At 39.2% G+C, this 21,712-nt stretch overlaps 2 protein-coding genes across 3 annotated transcripts in view; one reads left to right on the forward strand and one right to left on the reverse strand.

Annotated features, from left to right (window-relative positions):
- The window catches only part of LOC149235269 (uncharacterized), a 302,830-nt gene that overhangs the window by 239,361 nt on the left and 41,757 nt on the right, over window positions 1–21,712 (reverse strand). The window lies entirely within an intron of this gene.
- Window positions 10,563–20,139, forward strand: LOC149235271 (uncharacterized). The gene is made up of 3 exons (XM_089460988.1): window positions 10,563–10,767; window positions 12,049–12,528; window positions 20,059–20,139. The coding sequence occupies exons 2-3, from the start codon at window positions 12,085–12,087 to the stop codon at window positions 20,137–20,139; spliced, it is 525 nt and encodes a 174-aa protein (XP_089317114.1). The 5' UTR covers window positions 10,563–10,767; window positions 12,049–12,084.

Genomic DNA, 21,712 nt, shown 5'->3' on the forward strand with positions numbered 1-21,712 from the left:
ATCAATCAAGCATTGCAGAAGTTCGATCAAGGGCCAAGAAAGAACCTCATACCCTAGCGAAGAAAGGAGAATCACAAAGAAAGAAAAATAGAATTGTTTGGGTATGTTCTGAGTCTTCCCTCTCACACGTGCGGAGTGTTGCTGGGACACACTTTCAGCGATAGAAGGACGAAATCACAGTCAGATCTAAAAAGTGTATTAAGGGTCAAAAAGCTTGGAAATGCAGGCCGAGTTGTTGTAAGAAGAGTCTATATTCAATCAAAGGAAAGAAGACAAGGATTTGTCCATCTTCTAGTAACATAGGGTTTTTGCAATAGGGTTATATCAGATATTGAAGGAAACCAAGATAAGGGTCAAGAAGGAAGCATACTTACTAGCCGAAGTCACTAGGAGAAGTGTGCAAGAAGAAACACCTCTTAAATCTGCTCCATCTAGCACACATGTGTAGCATCTTAGTACTTACATGTAGGCCTAAGATTGCACGTCTGTAATAGAAGGTCGAAATTCAAAAGAAGCCAAGAACAGTGGTATAAAAGTCAATTTGACTATTGTTGACTTGAAGAAGAAGAAGAGTTTTTCCAAGGAAGCATTGTGACTTGCTCTTGGAGAGGTTCTTGGTCAAGCGTCCTGATCTTGAATTTCATCAATTGAAGATTCCATAAGAAGAAGAATTTTGTGGGTTTTCCTCTCAAGATTGGAGAGGTTTTGGCCCTGGATGATCGCCTCTATCTTGTGTCCTTTGTCTCACTGTTATTTATGATTTGGTGGTTGTTTGATGATAAAGAACACTAATAATAACTAAAGAAAAAGATGAAGTCAACCAAGTAAAGTAGAAATACATCACAAGCAATTATCAAGCAAAGAGAAATCACCTACACCTATTGCCCCTAGATTTCTCAACAAAAGCTACACTCCACCCTATGCCTAACTGCCTAGACTTTTTTGTTGGTTCCGAGTCATTTGCAAGTTATCCTTGAGGACCTGTAGAATGCCCTAGCTCTCATGAACCCAATCTTTAGCTAAACGGGCCCAGCTAAATCCAAATATCCAGTCTGCAAAAGTTGGGGCATCGTATCCAGACACTGCATGTAAAGGGACCATTCCCTTCAAGCAAAAGCAAAAAAAGTTAGGCACTCCATTCTGATTTATGTGGACCTATGCCTATAACTTCTCTTGGTGGCTACTTGTATTATGTAATCTTTGTGGATGATTTTTCTCGCAAAACTTGGATTTTATGTTTGAAAAACAAAAGTCAAGCATTTAACATGTTCAAAGACCAGTGTTGCACGAAGCGCCCCCCCCCCCGGATCGAAGCTCCGAAGCGCGCCCCGTACGGAAGCGCCTAGGAAGCTTCCTCGGAAGCGGCGCTTCCGAATTCGGAAGCGGCGCTTCGGCATTTTAAAACGCTTCCTGGAATTTCCGAAGCGCCGCTTCCATGCCTCCGAAGCACGCTTCGTACGGCGCTTCGGAGCAGGAAGCGGCCACTTCGCGCACGCTTCCGTACGCTTTAGCGAAAAGGGGCGCGCCCAAGGGAAAAAAAACACTCTTTTTTTAATTTTTTTTTTAAGTTATGTTCACTCAACATTAAGGGGGTGGGTTAGGGTGAGGTTAGAGTGAGGTTAAGGTGAGGAATGAAAAGAATAAAGCCCCCATTCATTCCTCATTTTCTCACTTTGAGTTTATGAGAGTTGGAGAAGAGAAGAGAGGAGAGGAGAAGAGAAGAGAGGAAAGGAGAGGAGCAGAGAGGAGAGCTTGGAGGAGTGAAGAAGGAGGAGCTAGGAGAAGGAGGAGGAGCTTGGAGCAAGATCTTGGAGGACTTCATCTACAAGAGCTAAAGAGGTAAGTTCAAACCCCAAACTCCCTTGTTTTTTTGACAATTTTTTTGTATTTTTCTCCTCCCTCTCCTACTCTTTCCCATTGTTTCTACTTGCTCCTTTATTTACAGGTTGTCCACCACCTATATCCATATTCCAAGATGGTGTTCTTTTGGCTTCTATGTATCATTCCACTCTTGGTTTTAATGATGGCAAAGGTGAGGAATAGAAGGGAAGAAACAGAAGAGGACATTGGTGATGGTCCTACTAGGAGTGACCCAATGTATGATGAGGAGGAAGGGCTTGAAGAGGAAGGGGATGAACCTGAAGGGGACACTGAAACACAAGATGGGAAAGCTACATCAACACCCTTGTGGAACTATGTGACCAAACTTGATGGGGGAAAGGGTGGTGGATCTTACAAATTTGTGTGCCCTCATGGTTGTCATGGAGGAAAACCATATTGTGGTTCATATACCCGTCTGAGGAGGCATCTTTGTGGGGTGCTGGACAGTGATGAAAAAAAGGGTTCTGTGGGGGTACAAATTTGCCCAAACATTTCAACTAAAGAAAGAAGAAAATACATCCAAATAGAGATGGCTGCACAACAAAAAAACAAGAAACAAAAAACTCATTCTGAATCAAGTGCAACCTCTAAATTTGGTAGTTGCTCATCTCCTCATGGTACTTCTGCAAACTCTGGAGGTAGAATAACAATAGGGGATTTCCTTAATGTTGCTGGGAGGGATGATGTGGATGGAAAGATAGTCCGTTTTCTTTGTGCTTGCGGTGTACCATTCAATGTGCTTCGCTCTCCCTATTGGCATGAAATGGTAAAGGCCATCAATGAAGCCCCAAAAGGATACAAGGCCCCCAACTATGAGAAAGCTAGAACAGTGTTATTAGAAAGAGAAAAAGCTAAGGTTCAAAGAGCTTTGACACGTTTTACAAATGAGTGGGTAGATTCTGGCGTATCCATTGTATCAGATGGGTGGACAAATATTAGAAACCAACATTTGATAAATTTTCTTGGTGTTTCTTCTAGTGGTGCAGTATTTATTGCATGTCATGACTCCTCCTCCATCACTGCATCTGCACAAAACATTGCAGATCTCCTATTGAAATCAATCAAAGATGTTGGTCCGAATAATGTGGTTCAAGTGATCACAGATAATGCAGCAAATTGTAAGGCAGCATGAAAAATTATTGAGCGTACTCATCCACACATCTTTTGGTCTGGGTGCCTGGTTCACACATTGAACCTTTTGATGCATGATATTGTGAAACACAAAGAATGTGGGTGGATTGCTGAGGTTTACAGGAGAGGGAAGCAGCTCATTAAATTCATCACAGGGCATACAAGGGTAAACTACTTCTATGGCACTTACTCCAAGTTGCAATTGCTTAAAATTGCAAAGACAAGATTTGCTAGTTATTACCTCACCTTTAGGCAGCTAGTGAAGGTGAGACAAGCTTTAACTAATCTGGTGTGTGCTGAAACATGGGATGAAATTAACACTGACATAGATGGTGCTAATGCAGTCAAGGACACTGTTCTTGACAGTTACTTTTGGTCACAGGTTAAATATGTTTTGCAATTCACCAAACCAATTTATTACATGATCAAGTTTGCAGATTCAGATCGACCAGTAATTAGGGAGGTGTATGAGCAAATGGATAGCATGTTGGGGCAGATTAAAGACATTGTTGAGCCTAGAGATATCACCTTGTACAATTATATTCGTATAGAGGTGGAAAACCGATGGGAAATGCTAAATGTTCCATTGCATGCATTAGCATATGTTTTGACACCTAAATACTATCATCCATCATGGCTTTCAACACCAGCACCTGGGGGGGGGAAGTAGGAGAAAACCACACCAAGATCAAGAGGTTCACAAAAAATATATGGCTGCATTGAGTAAATTAATCCCTAATGAGGAGGAGGCTGCATTGGTACGGAGACAGGTGAGCAACTATACGCTCAACACTAGTCCATTTGGGAGCATGCATGCAATTAAAGATCGAGAGACTTTTTCTGCTCTTGAGTGGTGGAACATGCATGGAGGGGGTACTCCACTTCTACAGAGTTTGGCATTGCGGGTGCTATCACAGGTGGTAAACACTTCTTCTGCAGAGAGGTGTTGGAGCTCTTATTCTTTCATCCACAGTGTTAAAAGGAACAGGTTGAATTTAGACTGGGCAGAGAGCTTGGTTTATGTTCATTACAACTTGCGATTGTTGTCCCATTACTGTGAAGATGCAAAGTCTAATAAAGACTTGTTGATTTGGGACAAGAATCCAGAGGAGCCCAATTTGGAGGATGGAGTGTTGCGGCTAGAGCAATTAGAGGATGCTCTTATCCAGGTATGTCCATTGTGGTATGAATTTTCCAATTTTCCCTTATAAAGCATTTCTCTAATTCATGTTTTTAATTTTTTTTGTTAACTAGTGTTTTTTTTTTGCATGAATTTTTTGAGCGATTCTAGGATGATGATGACCGTGTTGATATGCCACCACCCCCACCCCCATCTGGTCCCTTGGTTCCTAGGTTCCATGGTTCAACACCAACAACAGGGGGTTCTTCTTCATCAGTTTCAGTGCCACGACTTCCACAGGCACCATCTTCTTCATTGCCACCACGTGGAGGCCCGCCACCACGTTCTATTCGTGGTGGAAGGAGGAGAGATTAGTAGATATATTCACAATCTACTACTTTTTGTCATAGATTACTCATTAGACTTGTAGACTTGTGAATTTGAATTTTGAACCTTTTTGGCTTGGCGGTGACCAAGTGACATATTTTGTAAACATTATTATTTGAATTTTGGACATGACAAATGTTGACAGTTGCTCACTTGCTAGATAAATCATAATATGCTCTATGTTTTATGTTTTATAATATGCTTAAATGTTTTATGTTTTATAATATGCTTAAAAATTTGATGTATGTTTGTAATAGCTAGAATATAGATGATTGTTGTACATTACTACATACTAGTAACTACAATGGAATCATGGATGCCATATCTATCTTGATTTATGCAAAAATATGCATGTTTTCATGTCTTCTACAATTAATTTGGTATTTGGGATGTTTGTTTTGAGTATAAATGCAAAAAAATATAAAATATATATATATATATAGCAGACGCTTCCGCGGACGCTTCGCTTCCTAGATTTTTGGAAAATGACGCTTCGGCGTCCCCGCTTCCAAAAAACGCTCCCGCTTCGTGCAACATTGTCAAAGACTTTAAAGCTATGGTAGAAAAACAAACTGGAAAACAAAACAAAATCTTCAAATCTAACAAAGGAGGAGAGTTCACTTCAAATGATTTCATTGACAACTGCAAAGAAGTTGGAATCAAGAAAGAGACCACTATACCATATAACCCAGAACAAAATGGTGTAGATGAAAGAAAGAACAGAACTATCATGGAAGCAATCAAAGTTATGTTGCATGATCAAAATCAACCAAAGTTTCTCTGCGGAGAAGCCGCTAACATTGTTGTCTATGTCCAAAATAGATCTCCACACCGAGCCTTAAACAACAAGACTTCTGAAGAAGTCTTCACTGGTGAAAATCTTGAAGTTGGGCATGTTACCGCTCAATAAAACAAGGTCCTAGAAGGGGTTCCTATAGAGCGACTACTAGGTCAAAGGGCAATAATGGAGCAATAGTCCATTGTCACCTCAACTAAAGCTCCCTACTCTTTACGAACTCTCACCGATGGGAGGAGTCCCGGTATGAGGGAAATGACTATGAATGGTAAGTCAATGATTGGATAGATAGTGATTTCAAGAGCCCATTCACAGGAGAGACTCAAATTATGGACTTGCTTGCTTTAGAAGCAAGGTGTGGGGCTCTCCAAGAAAGGCTCAAAGGAGACCTGGACCTAGGGAATATAAATATTGCTTGATAAGAATACCCTAGACCTAGGATTCCTAAGGGAAGAGTGTTTCTAGGTGGCCTTTGTGAAATAATGAATGATGAAAGGTTTGGGACCATAAAGAACCCCAAGTGGACCCAAGCCAGGTCTAGGGGTTTTGGGTGAAACTTTAAACAAAAGACCTAGACCAAGCAAAAGAGGAAAAAAGGATCAACGAAATTAGATTTTGTTTGATTTGTGATGCAATGACCCTTGATGAAGCCACTAACCAAGGAAACCTAGGGACAAGAACAAAGTTGGAGCTAGGGCTTGGGATAACTCCAAATCTAGCTGTGGAAAATTCTTCAAAATTTATGAGGGCCTAGAGAACAACCCAGCGCAGTTGTAGCCCAACTTGCTCTGAAAATGGATGGCTCAATTGAATTTCGCTTGATGCCCTAGGAGAACTCTAGGGTTAGGGCTTAGAAAGGAGAAAAGGAGGTGAAAGAAATATTCGTTAAGGTGATCACCAACGATAAGATCAGTGCCTAGCCTATTCGGAGAATGGAGTCAATGTGCTTTCAATCTTTAGAGTATTTTTATCCGAGTCTTCTAACAACTTTGCATGGCCCTAAAGGCAATAACTAGGTCACCAAAAGATTTTATACTTCTTGTTGTAGCAATTTGATGACTTCTCAATGCAATTATGGAGATAATGTACCCCTAGGAACATTCATTCACTATGCCCAAACATGTAACATGCAATTCCCTCACAAGATCAATAATTTGACTAATTCGCATTAAATTAGGGCAAAATTTCAGATTTCATGAGCAACAATCCCATACGTTATACATGTATATAATAAAGAGAGAAAAATAGATCATGAAAAACACTTACAAGTATAGCGAGTATATCCAATCATCAAATTGAGACAAAATCGAAGCTCCAAGACCAAGAAAGATATCCAAACACCGAAATGCATCAAAGATTCTCCAATTCGTCCTCAAATAGGTATAGCAAAATTCTCAAGAGAGAAAGGAATACAAATCCAAGTGATGATGAGGAATGAAATGGTGCTCTCCTCAATATATATGATCCTCTAAGGGATTCGATTTGCCTAATTTGGCCTAATGATGCCCCTAATAATAAAATAATGCACAAATAACATCCTTTGGTGACAAGCCCACCAAATAGCTCCATAATATGAAAAATAAGCCTCTCAAGAGGGCCGAAAAGGTAATACAATAGCTAAGAGGGCCATTTGAAAGGCCTAGTGAAGTCTAATATGTGCCAAAATGAATGGAAGGGCTCCAAAAATAGTGATGAAGGGGGTGGCCCCTTGATCTCCAAGCAAATGACCTATGGTGCCCCAAAGTGGCTATGGGGGCACAAAAACATCCTCATGGGTCTCCAACTGAAACGAATAGGCATGTATCCCATCTACACGGGTTGAACAATGATGCAATCCCTCCCTTTGTCTCCCATGGCGAGACACAACCTCATTTGGGCCCTAGATCAACTGCCAAGTGTGTGGTGCAAGTGTGTAGTCGATTGTGCAAGGTGGTCCAGGTGCATCATCATCATCAAACAAGTGGAACACGAGCGAGCAATGAATGGTGTTGAAGGATCCCATGGCATGGAAATCTACTCTCTACTATAGTGGAGGCCCATGGCTCTCAATGCACACCCTACAAATGCCAATAAGACCCTCTGGAGGGCTTGGACCCCGTATAGGGAGACCAAACCCCAAGATGAAGACCCACCTGCAATCCTGTATAAGATCCAATGTGTCTCCTCACCTTCTAGTATAACAAATCATTAGTGTAATTGAGCAAATGAACTTACAAATCATGGAACCAAGTGGGCACTTCATAGTGGCATGCCCTTCCATAATGGTCTTTAGGGTGTACAGGTGTCTCCAAGTTCAAGAGGGAGGTTAATCAAAGACCCTATTAGGTGGTTTCAACCTCTAACGGAGTGATAGATCCATGTTACATTTGTCCTATGGCTAGTGGCATGTGATATAATGATGGAACGGAGTGGGGCATCAAGAGAAGGCTCCAAGCCACATGCCATGGTACAAGGGTAGCTACAATGAGAAAAGTCCACACTTGGGTGTATAGATGCAGGAGGGAGCAATCATGGTAAATGAGTTACCCTGACCTTTGTTTTCCCACCCTTCCTCATTTGCCTTTTGCTTTTTATTGATTTTTCTTTTATAACTGCTCAGGGATCTAGGGGATGAGAGCATGATGCGAATGATATAGCAGTGAACACCCCCTTAAGGTTGGGTAGTTTATCGCCCACCAAGGTTGGGACAATCATGGGTTCCTTAATCATGCAGGGGGGCAATACGAGGGGCCCTAGGAACCAGAGTGATGGCCATGATGATAGGGGTAAAGCTCATGTTAACTTTTGCCCATGTGCTAAATTTGTATGTTCTGGCCATCTTTTGCATTTTATGGTACATTTCCTGTTGAAAGTGGCCAAATTATGCTTTTTACTTCTTCTTTTTTATCCATCAACCTTGCCCCCCATCATTCGAAGCTCGACCCAAAGTGTGGACAACAGGAGGGGGGGGCTAACTCCTTGTGGCCCAATGGACAAATGTGGACCCGAATGGGAAATATATGAAGAGAGGTTATAATGAGCAGAGGGGAGTGATGTATGTGGTGTCGGGAAGCGGGGCCACACAACCCAAATCCGGATTTCCCATGTAATGTCACTCCTAAGCTAGTAGCCAATAAAGGAGATCCCATGGGACTAAGATACAAGGTTAACCACCAAATTGGACAAGGGGACAAGAGCACAAACCAAGCCCCATCTTTCCGCCGAATCTTGCCACTAATCCATACCCAGAAGTGTCCATGATAAGTAAGCAAAAATACCCAACTACATAATGAAAGCCATACCTTTAGAGTTGGTAGGCCCACCTTAAATTTATGATCATAACAAATGGGCGAGGGTACAGAATGGCTAGCTCAGGTGGCAGAGATGATGGCACATCGAGCTATCTAGTGGTTGCAAGGGGTTGTTGGCTACCGGCTGAAGACAATCTACAAGAAAAAAAGTTCTCCTATGGGTGTCACCCACAGATGGTGGGTAACGGGGCACTTGAGGATCTTTGGTTACCCTATCTATTTTCATTTGCCAAAGGACAAGAGGAACAAGCTGGACGCTTCAAGTAAGAAAGGTAAGTTTGTCGGTTATTGTGAAAATTCTAAAGCTTACAAAATATATGTGCTTGGTCGGAGAACTATAGAGTTTAGCAGAGATGTAACATTTGAAGAAGATGCAGCTCTTGGAAACGCAAGAGTGTTGGAGAATGTAACTAGATTCGGTCTTCATAATGACCTTTGTAAACATGACATTGTATTTCTTGTATATAAAAAGAGAAAAAAAAAAATTATTTGTTGAAGCATGGGTTTCATGCTTAAGTCTAGGTCAAAGCATGTTCTTCATGCTTCTAGGACTTTCTAGGTCAAAGAAGATTTTTTCTCATGTATTATAGTCCCATTTGGACTCATTATAACAAAGGAAAATAATCACTTTTGAGTCAAGAAAGCAAAATTATCCTCCAAGACTAAGTCGCCCTAACAAGGACAAGTTGACCTAAAGAAGCCTATTCGAACCCTCAAGAAGGCTATAAATAAGATGAAGTTTGACTCATTTGATACACTCACTCACTCAAATTCAATTTGCAATAGCGAAGAAGGAAGAAGAACAAGAAAGACAAGAAGAAGAAGTCGAAGAAAGGAAGATCTCTTGGGAAATACTCTTTTTCTGTCCACACATGCGAAGGTTTCTAGGTTTTTTTGCGAGTTGCAGGGGTCGAAATTGCAGACCTAAGTTGCAAGGCCGGAACTCTGAATTGAGACTGCTTTGACTAGGTTTGACCTTCGTTGACTTTGGAAGAATTTGGCTCATTTGGAAGAGATATTGTTGTTAGGTTGGCTTGGTGCATGGGAGGAATTTTGGCTTTGGTCTTGGGTCTTGGAAGTCTCATCTTGAACTGATTCTATAAGAAGAGAAGTATTATTTCTGGGTTTTCCCCTTGGAGGGGTTTTGCCTTGGCTTGGAGCCTATATCTTGTGTACTTTGTCTCTTTGTGATCTTCATTGTTTTTGGTAATTGCTTGATGAACAAGAAATAAAAGTAATAGAAGGCACACTAATATCACAAGTAATTATCGAGTAAGGAAAGTCAAACATAATATACAAGATCCTTGATTTTCCAACATGGTTTCAAAGCTAAGGTGCAAGAAGGAGATTGAAGATCACATCTTAGTTGGCACTTTCTTCTCAATGGCAAGGTTTATGAAGAAGGGTTTCAAGTTTCTTGGGAATCTCATTGTAACCATCAAAGGAAACATTTTGAAGAATATCTTCAAGCTAGCAAAAGAAGTGATGGATGGAAGTTTCTTCTTCGCTCTCTCTGGCACTTTCAAGGATGATAATATATGGGTTATTGACAGTGGAGCTTCCAGACATATGACAAGTGAATGCAGTCAACTCTAGACTTTGTCAAAAGGAACCTCTTCTCATTCAGTTGAACTTGGAGACAAGAAGAGCTATCAAGTTAAAGGAATTGGATCTACTTCGTTGGAGCTAGAGACCATTGGGAGCACCCATCTCAATAATATATTGTATGTTTCAGGATGGAAGAAAAATCTACTTTCTATTTCTTGTCTAGAAGATAAAGGTGATAGGATTGTTTTTGTTGATGACAAAGTTTTGGTTTTGGGAAAGAGCTCTAGTATTAATCAGTGTTGATAATATCGCCGAAATATCGGCGATATTCGCAAATATCGCGATATTTTCGGCGATACGAAATTTCGGCCACGAAATAGCGCGATATTTTCATGTTTTTAATTTCTCGCGAGAATTCCGAAATTTCGGCGATATTTTCGTAAATATCGCGCTACGACTGTAAATATCGCCAGGTTAGGTTTAATCGGGTTATAAAATGGTTATTGTGTTTTCGATGCCCGTCACTTTGTTTTCGTGCGAGCTGGAGAGTGAGACGGAACCGGTGGCGGTCGGTGCTGCGAAGGAGGGTTTACCCGGTGCTTAAAACTTAAAAGGTATGAATCGTTCACATTGAATCCGACATCGTCCGACGTCTTCACTGTTCAACAGTCAACTTCAGTGCCGCTGCGTTTACTGTATATACTATATACAAACGCTGGTTTACAACTGTGTTTTATAACATGTTGCATATAGTTCAAAGTTTCAAACTTCATATTACATAACTTCGTTTTAATCACCGCTACCAGCCTACCACTATATATATTATAACCGTCAGGAATCCACGAAGACTATAATCGTTGTCTTTAATAAATAATGTAGGGTGGTATGAATCGTATGATAATTTTGTGACTATGGGAAATTGTGTAGTAACTCGTTTGTATGGGGCAGTACTTTCTACTTGAAACCAACTGCTTCAAATTTTCAAAATGACAATGCTGAAACTGCCTTACTGCTGCATAGTGACAATGATGTAACTGCCAGGCTACAGCATATGAAACCCTAACGCAATTATGCCTCAAATCAAAATGTACAGTAAAATACTAAAATATTGAATCTTGATACCCTTACAACCTGCTATCCTGTTGCAAATATATAATAGTGAAGCCTAACTGGACAATAACAAACACTCTTACAGGTGAGTCGGTGACAAATGACAATACTGTTGAAGCCTGAAAGTGACAGAGAGACTTTTGAAAGTAACACCCTTACTTCTGTAGAGTTGCAATAAGCCAGAGTAGTGACTATGAAACCGTTGCATATGTTCTCAAGGAATAGGCTTAAGATAGTCTAAACTTTAGACTCTAAAGTTTCTAATATCTATTTCAATTTTCCATACACAAGGTGACAGCTTATTGGTGTGAAATTTGAATGGGTTCTGTTCAGTGTTACCCCTCATATTATCTGAGGCCTTATACCTGCGATTTTCATCACAGTGTGAATCTTTATGCCATTTAGAGTCTAGACTAATTTTAAATGTTTTTATTTTTTATTTTTATTGTGTGTATTTTTAATGTTTTTAGTTTTTTAAATGCACTGAAATCAAGAAAGAATCAAGATATACAGTTTCTCTACTAAAAAGTAAAAACATAATTACAGCAAGCTATCCTTGGCACTTGCTGTGATTTAAAATTTTAACGTATAACTGAATTAAGCAGTGTTGAACAATACCTTGACAAGTCTGGGCAGCAAGGACTGACAGTTAAACAAATTAAGTTTTAACTTTTAACTGTCATTTTCTTCAGAATTTTATAAATTTATATATTAAAAAAACAAGGGTTATATATTACTTAATAACTTATTAAGTTACTAATTCCAAAAAAAATTTGGTGCTGTAGGTTTCCTTTTGAGTTAGCCCACTACAAAATACAAATATGCCAAAAAACTTGGACCCATTTTGGGAGTATGGGATCCCTGATGGTGGGACAAATCGTGCATATCTTTCATGCAAATTGTGTGGGGACAAGATGACAGGTGGGGTTACACGACTGAAATACCATCTTGCTAGACTCACTGGACATGATGTTGGCATTTGTCAAGTTTCTAGTCCGGAGCTTATACGAAAAGCTCTTGAGGCAATTGAAGAAAAGGACAGAAAGAAGGAAGAGGCGGAAAGAAACAAAGCTGAACGTGCAGGTAGATCTTTTGGGATATCTTCTCCTGATTTTGATGTTCAGGGTAGTGGCCCTACTGGCCCTAGTGGGAGGGGCTCCACAACTGGCACACCATCACATGCTAGCGCTACTGCTAGTGTGAATGCGAGGTCATCATTTTTTGTTCCACGAACAGGAGCTGGAGCACAACCTGGCATAAAATCGGTTTATAAAAAAAAGGAGAAGCAAGAAGCAGATAGAGTCATGGGGAGGTGTATTTTTTGGAGCGACTTACCTCTCAGCATCACAAAAAACAATCCATTTTGGCAACCAATGTGTGATGCTATTGTTGTTGTGGGCCCAGGGTACAAAAGTGCCACATATGAGGAGTTGCGGGGGCCAATTCTTCAAGCAGAAAAAGAGGACATCAACTCTAGATTGGCGGAGTTGAAACAGACATGGGAAGTCACTGGATGCACAGTGATGTCTAATGGTTGGACAGATAGGAAGGGTAGGACCCTTCTAAATTTCTTGGTACATTGTCCTAAAGGTACCATGTTTATTAAATCGTTGGATGCATCAGAACATATCAAAGATGCAGCAACGATATGTGAGTTGTTAGATGGGTTCATTCAGGAGATTGGTGTGCAGAATGTGGTGCAAGTCGTAACAGACAATGCAGCTAATTATGTGTCTGCCGGCAGAATGCTTATGGAGAGGCATCCCACATTGTTCTGGACTCCATGTGCAGCGCATTGTCTTGATTTGTTGCTTGAGGATATGGGGAAACTCTCCTTCATCAAGGAGGCAGTTGATATGGCTAGGAGCATCCCCAAGTTTATTTATAACCATGGTTTTGTTCTTAGCCTTATGAGGAGGTTCACTAGAAACAAGGAGTTGCGGCGTCCTGCCATCACACGTTTTGCCACAACCTTTATTACTCTTCAGTCTTTGCTTCGATGTCAGTACGAGTTGAAGCAAATGTTTGTGTCTGATGATTGGCGTGCTTGTACATACAGCAAGAGACCTGATGGGAGAGCCATTGCAAAAATGGTGTACTCTGAGACATTTTGGCGTGGAGTACAAGAAGCATGTGCAGTTAGCGAACCTATAGTAAAGGTTCTTAGATTGGTGGATGGAGAGAAGCCTGCAATGCCTTATTTGTATGAGGGCATGGATAGGGCCAAGGAGGCCATTCGTTCCTATTATGCAGACAAGGGTTCTGCTGGCCTTAATAGGCAGATGATGTTATGGGATGTGATCGATAATCGGTGGACAGGGATGCTTCATCGACCCATTCATGCAGCAGCACTCTTCCTCAACCCTGCATTTGCATACAAATGCAAGTTTCGTTTTGATGGCGAGGTGATGGAAGGGCTCCATACCTGTATTCAGAGGATGGTACCTGATTCTGAGCTTCGTAGCAAAATCAAGCGCGAGGTACAGAGTTATCAGGATTGTGTTGGCCTATTTGGCTTTGATGATGCCATTAAGGAAAGGGCCCTCTTCATGCCACGTAAGTGACAAGTCATCACTCATTAGAAATTAGAAATTTGAATTTAATTATGTTTTAACTTTTAACTTTTAACTTTTAAGTTTTTGAATTTTTTATTTCATTATTTTGTTGTAGATCTTTGGTGGCGAAGCTATGGTGCAAGGGCACCAAATTTGCAAAATTTGGCTATACGAATCTTGAGTCAAACATGTAGCTCTTCAGGGTGTGAGCGCAATTGGAGTGTATTTGAGAAAATACACGCCAAAAAGCGCAACAGGGATAACTTTGAACTCAAGCCTTCAGTTGAGCAATTACACTTATTGTAATTTTTAATTTTTAATTTATGACCTTCAAGTGTCAAGAGTCAAGAGTCAAGACTCATTACTTTTTTTGACACTCTTACAGGTTGGAGTTCGCACGCCTCAACGATTTGGTGTATGTGCATTACAACATCCGACTTCGAGTGAGGCAAATAGAATCACCAGTGGATCCAGATGCCATTTCCTTAGACAATATTGATGTATTGTCTCCGTGGAGGGTGGAGTCTCAGGAGCCCATATTGGAGGAGTCACCTTCATGGTTGGAGGAGCCAGTGGCAGATGATCCATTAGAGCAGGGGCAGCAAGAGGAGGACTCGGAGTCAGAGGAGCAGCAGCACTTAGAGGAGGAGCAGGAGGAGCTGGAGGAGGACACTGCGGGAGCATCAGCATCAACACCATCTGCTATAGATATAGGAGAGCATAGCTCCATGCCTATCACTCATTATTTGACATTAGGTGCAGAGGCAGTGTCAGGGCCTTCTACTACTAGGGGCAGGCCTGACAAACAGCCCATCATGTTTTCCCGTAAAAGGGGGAGAGGGCAGTAGATAGATAGCTGCTAGTTTTATTTGTTATGCTACATGTAACTCATGATGATGAGATACTTTTATTATTATATGTGATGTTATTTTGTATTGGTTCTCCACATTTGAGTCCTTGAATGGACAATTATCAGGGATTAGCACGATTTGGTATCGCCTTTGATATATCATTTCTATTTGACATCATATATATCAGTGTTTTCTTCATATTTATGTGCCAATGTGTTTAAACTTTATTTCATGTTGTTATTGCTTTATATGTTTAAAAATCTGAAAAAAATGAATATATTATGCATTTTTTATGCTTGCTTTTGTTGTTTAAATTCTGAACATGAAGATGTTGCTTTAAAAATTAAAATAGTTTCTTGAGTGTTTGCTGGGCACTGTATAGTTATACTCATTTAATGCCAATTTTTTGTTTTTTTTTGTGCCCTAGGTTTGAATTAGTTCACTACAAATGTCAAATATGCCAAAAGCCTTGGACCCATTTTGGGAGTATGGGGAGGTTGTTGGTGGGGCAAATCAGGCATATATATCATGCAACTTGTGTGGGACCAAGATGTCAGGAGGGATTACACGATTGAAATACCATCTGGCTAAACTCTCTGCATATGATGCAGATGTGATGCCTTGTATGGTTTCTAGTGCAGAGGTTATACAAAAAGCTCGTGAAGCAATTGCTGAACAAGACAGAAAGAAAGCTGCTAGGGAGAGGCCAATGGTCTCAGATAGATAGCTGCTAGTTTTATTTGTTTTGCAACTTTTGCTACATATAAGTTTATAACTCATGATGATGAAATACTTTTAAAGTTTTATATATGTGATGTTGTTTTGTTTGAGTCCTTGATTGGACAATTATCACTATCAGGGATCAGCAGGATATGTGATGTTATTTTAATTTTTGTTTGAGTCCTTGATTGGACAATTATCAATTTATCACTATCAGGGATCAGCAGGATTTGGTATCGCCTTTGAAGTTTGATGTATCATTTCTATTTGACATCATATATATCAGTGTTTTCTTCATATTTATGTGCCAATGTGTTTAGTTCATGTTGTTATTGCTTTATATGTTTAGAAATCTTAAAAAAATGAATATATTATGCATTTTTTATGCTTGCCGATATTTGCCGATATTTTGCCGATATTTTCGCCGATATTTCCGATAAGATATTTTCCGGACCCTCGCCGATATTTTCCCGATACCGATATTATCAACACTGGTATTAATCATGCTATGATAATTGGGATTCATGAGGGAACTCTGTATAGACTACTTACTCCTCTCCCTCAAGCCCTAGTAGACTTAGATGTTAGCCCTTTTGAATTATGGCATAGAAGATACAGACATCTTCACTACAAGGTTTTTCCATCTCTAAATCAAATGGTCAATGGCATCCTCGAATTGAAGGAAGAACATGAAGGAATTTGTAAGGGATGTGCTCTAAGCAAGAATGTAAAGAAGCCCTTTGCAAGAAGTGATACTAGATCAAAAGAAATCTTAGATCGCATACACTCTGATGTTTGTGGACCTATGGCAGTAAAATCTCTTGGAGGTCATCAATATTATGTGACATTCATTGACGATTTCTCAAGGGAAACTTGGTTGTACTTCTCAAGAATAAAGATGAGCTAATTGAGAAGTTTCAAGAATTCAAGAATGAAGTAGAAAATCTAACAGAAAGGAAGATCAAGACCCTAAGGACTGACAATGGTGGAGAATATACCTCCAAAGAGCTGATAGCATTTTGCAAGGAAGCAGGGATTAAGAGGGAGCTAATTATTCCTTACAATCTTGAACAAATGGTGTGGTTGAAAGGAAGAACAAAACAATTGAAGAATGTGTCGGAGTTATACTACATGATCAAGATCTCCCTTAATTCTTGTGGGGACAAGTATGTGTAACAGCTCTCTACTTGCAAAATCAAAGTCCTCATAAGATTCTCAACAACATGCCTCTAAAAGAAGTATTTACAAGAAAGAAGCCCAATGTGGATCATCTTCAAATATTTGGATGTCATGTTTATATACACATTCCAAAGGACAAAAGGAAGAAGTTGGATCGTGCCAGTATGAAAGGCATCCTTGTTGGTTATAATGCTTCATCAAAGGCGTATAGAATCTACATTAAGGAGGATTGTCAGATTGAAGTAAGCAGGGATGTCATCTTTAATGAAAATATAACTTAGAAGAAATCCAAAGATATTCCAGTCGATTCTGATGAAGAAGATGTTGAAGAATGTAATTAGTGTCGATCTTCATAATTATTTGTCAACAAAAAATATATATATATATATATATATATATATAATAAATTGAATTATCAAAGCATGGGTTTCATGCTTGGGTCAGTGATCAATAGGTCAAAAGCACCCATTGAGTGCTCTAGGGAGTCAAAGTCAAAATCATGATGTAAAAGACCCTTCTTGGGCTCATTGTATCTTTGGAAAGAAATTTTATATCTTGTCGGCCTTGCCCTCTCCTACCAGTCGGCCTCAAGAAAATGATTCGACCTTCGAAAAGACTATATATAAAAGATAAATTTGACCTTGTCAATGACACGATCATGAAGTAACTTCAATCTGAAATTATAGGAGTGCAAAGAAGTATATCCCAATAGCAGAAGGAAGAAAGACATATACAACAAGGAGAGGACTCTTTAAAGGACCGAAAAGTTTGTGATATTTGAGATAAAACAGCGAAGACTACAGGGTTGAGGGTGCAGTCAATAAAAGATAGGTCGAGATGCTAATTGAAGCCAGTTTGCATTAATTTGGTTTGTCCTTATGGTTTGTTCTTTGTCTTGATAGCTAGAAGACCAATTTGATGGATGGAGGAGATCCTATTGTTGAGTCACGGTCTTGGAAGAGTTTGACGAGGTTTTCCCCTTCATGGGGTTTTTCCCTCGCTGAGCGCCTATCTTTGGTGTCTTTGTGATCTTCTTGTTTGGCATTTGTCTTGATGATGAAAAGAACATAATACCAACAATAAAGATCAGATATAATAATCACAAGAAATTGTCAAAGTGTAAGAGAAATCAAGCTAAAGAACCTAGTCTAGATGTTGCCCTAGATTTTTCAACATGGTATCAAAGCTTGGTTCGTTTGTGTAAGAGCCGGAAGAACGTCAACAAAGGTTACAAGGCATCAAGGAGAACCTAAATACCTAAGGCCGAGCTCCTAGAGGAAAGGCTAACAAATTCTAGGCTCTCCTATTAGCCCTAATCATAGTGTCTATAAACACAGACCTATACAAGAAGAGCGAAGGCATAAAAACTATGTTTGGAGGACCGAAAGGTTAATTAAGCAGCCTAAGGTCGGGCATCTTGACAAGGAGAATGAGAGTCTAAGGTGACCTTACAAGATCTAATATCCTCATCAAAAGGTCCGAAAATCTGTGCAATATTCAGAAATCTTAAATCTTTGGATCGAGACCTATTTACCTGTATATAAAAGGAACCCAAGTCCGAATTGACTAGAGAGGCATTAGATCAAATTGATTGGAGGTACATTAGCCCTATCCTGGAAGGGCTATCATCAAGCTACAATCACCTTGTTCAAAACATAATTCGCATACCTGTGGAGTGGCATAGAAGACAAGAACTTGTGGTATAGGATCCATGAAGTTGTGAAAGTTTTGTGCATAAAATTTTCTGAGGTTGACCGAATTATAATCCACAGGCCACAATCCGAAGAATCAAGACCGAAGGAGTTGTAGGTTTGTTACAAAGCCACAATCACCTCAAATTAAAGGAACCAATAAATCCTAATCAAATGGTCATACTTAGACATATCAGTATTTGACAAGGTCTGAAGCAACTATAAAAAGGATCAAGTTTCATCTTTTGAAGGAGTATTAAAAGCCTTAAAGGATCCAACCCTCTTGTTAAAGACAAAGAAGGATCTGAGGACTTACTTTAATCAGAAATTGAGAAGGAACCGTAAAAATTTATATTCAATACATAGCTTATCATTGAAAGAAGCAATCTTAGCATCTCAGTCTCAAGGAAGGAAGAAGTCTACAACAATAAAGAACTTGTTTATCTCATTTAGAAACCTTATCTCATAGTGTCTAGGGTTTATAAGTAGTTCAAGTTATATGTCAATTCATGGCAAGAATGAAATGGAATAATGTCTAGGTTTTGTACTTAAAATTCTAGGAACCAAGATCATAGTCTTGTACTTGCATACTTTTGATGATGTTTGTCAAGAAAATTATTGTAGGTACATAAAGCAATGTTGAAGAAAACTCTCCTCATAAAAGATAAGTATTCAATTTTGATTTCTTTAGCTTTATTATTCTTGTTCTTGTATTCTTCCCTTTGAAGGAAAACTTGCAGAAAGTAACGATTGGATTCAAAAGGAGTATCCAAAAGAAGACTTATAAGAAGTTTCAGAGGGAGTCCTTCAATAAATAACCATGCAAGGTTTGTAAGAGCAACTCTAGGTATGTATAAAGTTTTGCATCAAAAGGGTATGATCATTCTTCATTTAAAATTTGCTTTGTATTACTAACTCTCTTATGTCTAGGGTTTTGAATATTAAAGATTCTTGTTAGGTTGATTAATCACTAGATTAAATCTACCCTTGTCATACTATCTCTTATCATTTGTTCATTTTGGTGAAACCCTAACCTTTAGGGTTCACTGTAAAACCCTAATCTTTTGGTGCTTAGGGTATGTTGACAATAATAAAGAAACCCTAGTCTACTTAGGGTTCAATGAGAAAATCTGAGAACACAATGATATCCTACTCTCTTGATGTTTAGGATTTTGGAAATGTTATAAAGAAACCCTAGCCTTTTTAGGGTTTGACGATGATATCTAGGTTATATGATGAAACACTAAATTTTTAGAGTTTGATGAATTAGGGTTTATAACAAAACCCTTGTAATAGTCAATCCTAGGAATGAAACCCTAGGTGTATGAGCTTCTGCATAATTGAAACCCTGGTCTGAACAAAATTGTTGAAGTTTGATGTGTGTATCTAGTGTTTATGATAAAAACCCTAGTAAGAGATTGATATAAGGAATTAATAATGAAACCCTAGATATGAAATGTTAGGATGCTAACTTTGTTGTTGATATCTACAATTTAATTGATGAAATCTAGGGTTTGTGTAAAACCCTAGTAGGGTTTGACATGAAATTCTGAGAGCATAATGTAAAATGCTATGATTGGATTGATAACTTGATGTCTAAGGCTCGATGATGGAATCTAAGGTTTACGACAAAAAACCTAGCAAGTTGTTTAAGTCCATAATATAAAAGATATGACCATTGTTAACTATGAACCTAACTAGGTCTAGATTTTTTTTATGCTTCCATTGTAATGACATTATTTTGATTTAATGCTCTCGTACATACATATTTGTGTTTGGTTATACTTGAAGATTTGCAGGTACATAGTCTTCAAGATGATGAAGATGCTTACCTCGTATTTGATGATGATACTAAGCATTATGAAAAGAGGGAGCTGTGAGAACCTCGATGAAATTAAAGTTCGATATATGACCTTGTTTCCATATGAAGGAATGATGAAGTTTTTGAAAGATTTAAACCCTCCAATAAATTGTTGATGTAAAAGGAAGAGCTTGTGTGAAGAATCAGATAGTTGATAGACTTATCCTTGGATAAAGGAAAGAGAATATCTCCCTAGTTAAGAGGGAGCTTGAAGAGAAGTGAATGACTTGATGAAAAGGCCATGAGGATGTTTGAGATCAAAGAATAGCTAAAGCACTACTAATAGTTATTCGTGATTGATAAAGTTGTGAACAAGACTTGGATGAAGTGTTGAGGCTGAGTTGGGTGTTGCTGAAGAAGTTAAAGAAGAAAGCTTCTGACAAAGATGTGTTTAATATGATGATGACCTAAGCAGCATCAGTGTATTTAAGAACCCCGAAGGTTTGTGTTAAATATATATGTATAGTGAAAGTTTATTACTAATTGGGGTTATGTTTGTACAGATCTCTCCATAAGAAGGTTGAATGTTCGAAGCATGCTTGGATTGGTGGATATATTTGGTTTAGTTGATAAGGAGAGACGAAGCATCTTGGGGCGACAATATGCTTGGGAGGACATCTAGTCGGCCTGTGATGATGTCTAGATCCTGAAGTAGGGAGCGGCGTTGGTCTTGAAGCTTTGACCTTGGATACGCACCTAGATCCCTGGGTTGGTGTTAGAGTGGAAGCTTGATGGTACCTAGAGTGGCTGAAGCTTGGAACACACCTTAGTCCCAACCAAATTAGATACCTTGGTCAAGTATCTAATCTGTAGCACTGCGTGTGTTGTGACTCTTTGTAGAACTTATCATTTTGACATATTCCATGTACCTCTGTATATATGTAATTATGAATACCTCCCTAGTTAAGAGGGAGTGTTGAAGAATGTAACTAGTGTCGGTCTTCATAATTATTTGTGGTCAATAGGTCAAAAGCACCCATTGAGTGCTCTAGGGAGTCAAAGTCCCTTCATGGTTTTCATGCTTGGGTCAGTGGTCAATAGGTCAAAAGCGCCCATTGAGTGCTCCAGGGAGTCATAGTCAAAATCATGATGTAAAAGACCCTTCTTGGGCTCATTGTATCAAAGAATGAAAAATATTTTATGTCTTGTCTCTCCTCCATCAAGTCAGCCTGCCCTCTCCTGCAAGTCGGCCTCAAAGCACATCAAGTCGACGTCAAGAAAATGATTCGACCTCCAAAAGACTATATATAAAAGACACATTCAACCTTATGAATGACACAATCATGAAATAACTTCAATCTGAAATTATACGAGTGCGAAGAAGTATATACCAATAGCAGAAGGAAGAAAGATATATACGACAAGGAGATGACTCTTTAAAGGACCAAAAATTTTGTGATATCTAAGATAAAACAACGAAGACTATAGGGTCGAGGGTGCAATCAATAAAAGATATGTCGAGATGCTAATTGAAGCCGGTTTGCATTGATTTGGTTTGTCTCTAATGTTTGATCTTTGTCTTGATAACTAGAAGGCCGATTTGATGGATGGAAGAGATCTTATTGAGTCAAGGTCCTGGTTGTCTCAAGTTT

This window comes from Pinus tabuliformis, chromosome 8 (genome assembly GCF_031772625.1).
Source record: "Pinus tabuliformis cultivar Carrire ecotype Pingquan chromosome 8, CPIR1, whole genome shotgun sequence".
Taxonomy (NCBI): Eukaryota; Viridiplantae; Streptophyta; class Pinopsida; order Pinales; family Pinaceae; genus Pinus; species Pinus tabuliformis.